Source organism: Etheostoma cragini, chromosome 22 (assembly GCF_013103735.1).
Source record: "Etheostoma cragini isolate CJK2018 chromosome 22, CSU_Ecrag_1.0, whole genome shotgun sequence".
NCBI lineage: Eukaryota > Metazoa > Chordata > Actinopteri > Perciformes > Percidae > Etheostoma > Etheostoma cragini.
Genome location: NC_048428.1, coordinates 21,694,757 through 21,700,991, shown reverse-complemented (window position 1 = coordinate 21,700,991; position 6,235 = coordinate 21,694,757). Strand labels below are relative to the sequence as shown.

At 46.5% G+C, this 6,235-nt stretch overlaps 1 protein-coding gene across 1 annotated transcript in view; it reads left to right on the top strand.

Annotated features, from left to right (window-relative positions):
- Positions 1-3,738, top strand: part of klhl15 (kelch-like family member 15) — an 8,709-nt gene extending 4,971 nt beyond the window's left edge. Inside the window, exons 6-10 of the mRNA XM_034861702.1 lie at positions 354-515; positions 1,299-1,508; positions 2,251-2,441; positions 2,671-3,422; positions 3,477-3,738. Coding sequence (XP_034717593.1) covers positions 354-515; positions 1,299-1,508; positions 2,251-2,441; positions 2,671-3,421 — 1,314 coding nt within the window. The 3' untranslated portion in view covers position 3,422; positions 3,477-3,738. The remainder of the gene's footprint in view (positions 1-353; positions 516-1,298; positions 1,509-2,250; positions 2,442-2,670; positions 3,423-3,476) is intronic.
- Positions 3,739-6,235: the final 2,497 nt, after the last annotated feature.

Genomic DNA, 6,235 nt, shown 5'->3' with positions numbered 1-6,235 from the left:
TTGGAAAATGGCTGCAATGAAACAAAGAGTGAAAAATTTAAAGGGGTCTGAATACTTTCCGTACCCACTGTATTTATTAGGGCTGCATGTAACTAGTATTTCATTGTCACTTAAACTGTTGAGTATTTTCTCAATTAATAGATTAGTAGTTGGGTCTCTAAAATGTCAGAAAAAAACAAAACTTCCAGAAAGTGGAAATGTGTGTTTTTTCATAGATTAATTAGTTGCATAAATTGTGACCAAGACGCACGTTGAGCAGGAAATCTTAGTTAAAAATCTACACGCAAAATGCCAAACTATCATCTGACATTGACAACCAACTAACTATCAGTCTTTCCCTCTCTGAACCACAGGCATACCTGAACAGCGACGCTCTGAGTCGCTTCCCTGAGATCGAGCTGTACGAAGCCGTCCAGTCGTGGCTGCGACACGACCGGCGGCGCTGGCGGCACACGGACACCATCGTGCAGTCCATCCGCTTCTGCCTCATGACCCCCGCCAACATCTTCGAGAAGGTGAGCGCCGCTCCCTCCTCCTCCTCTAGTTCTGCAGTTTCTTTTCCTTACTGATGACGGCATCTTTCTTCTTTCAAGATCAAGATCAACTTTACTTTATTGTCCCCTGAGGGAAATTTGTCTTGGGCGTCAGTGCTACGTGAGGCTGCTGTAAACATCAACAACACACAGACTTAACACTCACATACAACATGCAATCCACCCTACATTGCATTACATTGCACCCGTATCAATGACCCTCCACTGTCAATAAAACCTGAATAATAAAACCTGATAATTCTGTGTAATTGCACTAGACTAGAGCACATAAAGAAGAAAACAATATGACCGAATCAAAGCACAACCGCCACTATTCTACTTAACAAAATCTCATGAAGCTCCGGTTAATAAGAATTAAACTAAACTAAAATTAGACTATGATTAAAAATAACTAAATAAAGTGCCGTAAGTGCTTCAAGCTAATTTGTTCCGAGACGATTGTTTAATTAGGAGCGCCGTGGAAGTTGGAACAAAAGACCCCCCCCCCATGGCGATCTGCTAGCTCTGAGGCGTTTCCTTGAAGGTAAAACATTGGATTCAGAGTGCAAAACATGGGAAGGGTCCTTCAGGATGTTCTGAGCCTGGGACACAGCTGTTTTTTCAAAGGTGGTCTTGAAGGGAAGTGTAGTCTTTCTTTCCCATAACCTTCACTGCTGCTTTTATTAGTTGGACGCCATACCACATCGGATCACACTTTGCAGTACAGAATGTTTAAAGAATTGTGTTTCCTGGTCTTTGTCGCAGGTGAAGACGTCAGAGTTTTACCGTTACTCCCGGCAGCTGAGGCAGGAAGTGGACCAGGCGCTCAGCTACTTCCACGATGTCAACCAGCAGCCTCTGGTGGAGACGCGCTCCAACCGCATCCGCTCCGTCCGCCCGCAGACCGCAGTCTTCAGGGGCATGATCGGTCACAGCATGGTCAACAGCAAGATCCTCCTCCTGCAGCGGCCAAAGGTGTCTGCTCATTTATCTGCCTACCAGGGCGTGGGTGACTGTTCTTGGTGTTCGTACTGATCCGACTCCGATGCAAGTATCGGAAAAGCCTCCAATACCTCCTAAAATACTGCTCTTATCAGCAAGTAGGCGTGTCTATGCACTTATCCGATACCACGTATTTTAGCCTTGAATTTCTTTTTAACTTAAAAGTACCTTATTTATGTTCTTTTTCTGTAATGACTGAGTGTAAAAGTACATAAAAAATGAAGTATTTCGGCTTTCGTTCTTTGTGACCTGACCCAGGACTGAATACAATATAGCCTACCGCTGTTAAAAAATATATATTTTATAATCTATATATATATATATATACCTATATATTAGGTAACTATTTTTATTTCAGTGTCAATTAATTGGTTGAGTATTTTACTCAATTAATAGATTAGTTGTTGGGTCTAAAAAATGTCAGAAAATTGTGAATTGGTGTTTCCTAAAAGGCCCAAGAGGATGTCCTCAAATGTCTTGTTTTGTCCAAAACTTAAAGATATTCACTTTACTGTTAAAAGTTATATATCTATATCAATTTTTTTTGCACTGGTGAGCGGTAGTCAAGTTCAGATATCAGGAAGAGAAAAGTTGCATTGGGACGTCTCTATTTGCAGCAACTATTTCACTTCACGTCGCACAACTTTGAGCCGTTAAAATACCGAGAAATCAGTGTGTGTCTCTGGTTCAGTAAGACGTGTTTTTATCCCCTCAGGTGTGGTGGGAGCTGGAGGGACCTCAGGTGCCGCTGCGCCCCGACTGCCTGGCCATCGTTAACAACTTTGCCTTCCTGTTGGGCGGCGAGGAGCTGGGGCCCGACGGGGAGTTTCACGCCTCCTCCAAAGTCTACCGCTACGACCCTCGACAGAACTCGTGGCTGCGCATGGCGGACATGTCGGTGCCCAGGTTAGAGGAGTCTAGAGGAGCTCTGGGTGTTTGTCGTGTTGCATGCTCTGAGCCTTTCTGTAGTGTTTTGTCATGTGAGGAGAGAAAAAAAAAAGACATTTTTCCTGTTTCATCTCTACGTTATGTTAATTCCAAGGTGATTCTGCAGACGCTCGCGGACTCCTCTGCTACGTTCTTGTCATGACTTCCTAATCTAGCGATACATATTCATGGTGTTTGTTTTCTGCAGGTCAGAGTTTGCCGTGGGCGTCATCGGCAAGTTTATTTACGCCGTGGCGGGGCGCACGCGAGACGAGACCTTCTACTCCACAGAGCGCTACGACATCACAGAGGACCGCTGGGAGTTCGTGGACCCGTATCCCGTGAACAAGTACGGCCACGAGGGGACGGTCCTCAGCGGTAAACTGTACATCACCGGCGGCATCACCTCCTCCTCCACCTCCAAACAGGTGTGCATGTTCGATCCCGGGCGGGAGGCCGGGGGAGGGGGGAGCTCGAGCGGATCGGACGCACACAGGACGCGCGCCGGCCGCGGCCCGCTGCTGCCCGGCACCCACGCCAGCTGCTGGGAAAACAAATCCAAAATGAACTACGCCCGATGCTTCCACAAGATGATCTCCCACAACGGGAAGCTGTACGTGTTCGGAGGGGTGTGCGTGATCCTGCGGGCGTCCTTCGAGTCGCAGGGCTGCCCGTCCACCGAGGTGTACGACCCCGACAGCGACGAGTGGACCATCCTCGCCTCCATGCCCATCGGGCGCAGCGGCCACGGCGTGGCGGTGTTGGACAGGCAGATCATGGTGCTGGGCGGCCTGTGTTACAACGGCCACTACAGTGACTCCATCCTCACCTTTGACCCCGACGAAAACAAGTGGAAGGAGGACGAGTATCCCAGGATGCCTTGCAAACTGGACGGTCTGCAGGTGTGCAGTCTGCACTTCCCAGAGTATGTGCTGGAACACGTCAGACGCTGCAGCTGAGGTCTGCTCCACAGTGAGCCTCTTTTTTGTTTTTTATTTAATTTTTTTTCTATAGAAACGCAAATGCACTGTTCACGGACCGAAGTCTTCCGCTGGGAGATCCGGCGTTTACACGCGGGAGACTCTTCTGATGCGCAGGCTTTTAAAACCGGAGACCAGCACTTACCTTCAGGTGAGGAAAAGACGCTGCAGGCCATAGATCTGCTGTTCTCAACGAAGCCAATCGAAGCGCGACGTGGCGAGACGTCACGCACGTCAGCTCGGACATTTTCAGATTTAGCTTTCTCAGAAAATTACAGAAAAGCATCTGTGGAGAGAGGGGGAGAAAAAGAAAACAAGTTGAATTCTGCTGGTTTATGTTTGGACTGTGGTCAGTTTCTTAATCTACTACTCGCCTACTGTATTTAGGCTCTCCAGTCAGGCTTTTATGGCAGAAACGCACTGGAAGCGTCCAATTCTTGCCTTTTTACATGGAGAACTTTTATTGATTTATTCTTAATTTCACCAGTCAAACAAACCTGCGTCTCAAATCAGTTGTCTCAGCCTGCACCCGTTTATCTATTTAAAGGCAAAAAACCACCCTGTACATTGAGTTGGTTTTGTTGAGGCACAGGTTAGCGAAGGCCTAGGGATCTTTCATACCATCAAAAAATGCCATAAGCAATGTAGACCAGAACAATCAGGCATTTATACACCAAATCAACTGTAGTGTAGCTAATGTTATAGCCTGTCACAATGTAGAGATACAACTTTGACCATGTTGTCACACATGCTACTAATGCTAACTAGCGGCTAACTGTCATATCAACAGATGATTCATTAATAAACTCGCTTCCAGTGCGTTCCAGCTTTTCGTCCGTATTCTGCTCTTCACTCCCAGATACCCTTCAAACTGTTCTCACGTTCGTGCATCGTCACCCGTGTCTTTCTCTGCCCCCTCTACGTCTTCGGAACACGTGAGAGCTAAATTCATGGTAACGCCACAAGGTACAGAGGACTCGTCCTTCATTCAGCGCCGATTTCACGATGATGGCGGCAGGTACTCCACAGGTTCACCACAGGTGTTTTATGTTTCTGCCAAGGTGAAAAAGATCTTTCTCTCTGTATCCGTCTAGTCACTGGCAGTGCTTTACTTCCATGCATCTACATTCCCTGCACTTTCTTGTTGTTATTGTTATTACTGGCTGTTGTGGCGGTTGGTTGTAAATTCTGTTTTACCGGCTAACCGTCAGAGCAGCCGCAGTATCACAACCTGCTGTGATGTCACAGACGTTCGCCAGTGTCTGAAATCAACCTCCTGGCTGATGACGATGAGTCGAGATGAACAGAAAATGTGCACACCTTGAAATATGCAGCTAGTTAGAATATTTAAGAAACATTGGGCCTCATGCAGGAACATTTTTGTATTCCTATACTACGTTTTGTGTTCCCAGCACACTCCGAACTGGACAAATTTTTTAGTGAATTGCTCTTCTCAGCCTGATGAACGCCGCCTGTCGTGGAAGATGTTAAACTGCACCGACAAGGCTTGTTTGTTGGGAGGCCACATTCACAAAAATGTGACCAAAGTATAAAAATAAGGGTCTCACACTGCAGAGCTCAACACATTTAGCAGTGTCAGGGTTGTGTCATTAGAGGACATGAAGCGATCAGCACAGCTGTTAACGATGTGGGAGTGGAGCAGAGAGCCTGGGTGCTAAATGATGTCTTTTCTTTCTAAAGAGACGCGACAGTGTTTTGGCCTCCAGTAGGGGATGTTACACGGTCAGGTGTTTCATCACAGGAGGATACAGGGCTGTAGTACTCGAGTCCGGTCTTTGACTCGAGTCCGGACTCAAGATCATTTTTTTTTGGACTCTGTCTTGACTTAGACTCGACTAGTCCTGGTCTTGGACTTGTCTTGGACTCGACAAAGGTGGTCTTGACTACAGTCCTAGGAGGATCCCACACAGAGACACCTGCAAGGAAAGACCCTTAAAGGGGCAGCCGTTAGAGCCAGAGACGTGTCCAACAGACACTGAAATATAGAGCCAGAGACGTGTCCAACAGACACTGAAATATAGAGCCAGGGACGTGTCCAACAGACACTGAAATATAGAGCCAGAGACGTGTCCAACAGACACTGAAATATAGAGCCAGAGACGTGTCCAACAGACACTGAAATATAGAGCCAGAGACGTGTCCACCAGACACCGAAATATAGAGCCAGGGACGTGTCCAACAGACACTGAAATATAGAGCCAGAGATGTGTCCAACAGATACTGAAATATAGAGACGTGTCCAACATATAATGAAATAAAGAGACGTCTCCAACATATACTGAAATATAGAGATGTGTCCAACAGATACTGAAATATAGAGCCAGACGTGTCCAACAAACACTGAAATATAGAGCCAGAGATGTGTCCAACAGACACTGAAATATAGAGCCAGAGACGTGTCCAACAGACACTGAAATATAGAGCCAGAGACGTGTCCAACAGATACTGAAGTATAGAGCCAGAGACGTGTCCAACAGATACCGAAATATAGAGCCAGAGATGTGTCCAACAGATACTGAAGTATAGAGCCAGAGATGTGTCCAACAGATACTGAAGTATAGAGACGTGTCCAACAGATACTGAAATGTAGAGACGTGTCCAACAGATACTGAAGTATAGAGACGTGTTCAACAGGCACTGAAGTATAGAGACGTGTCCAACAGATACTGAAGTATAGAGACGTGTCCAACAGGCACTGAAGTATAGAGACGTGTCCAACAGACACTGAAGTATAGAGACGTGTCCAACAGATACTGAAGTATAGAGACGTGT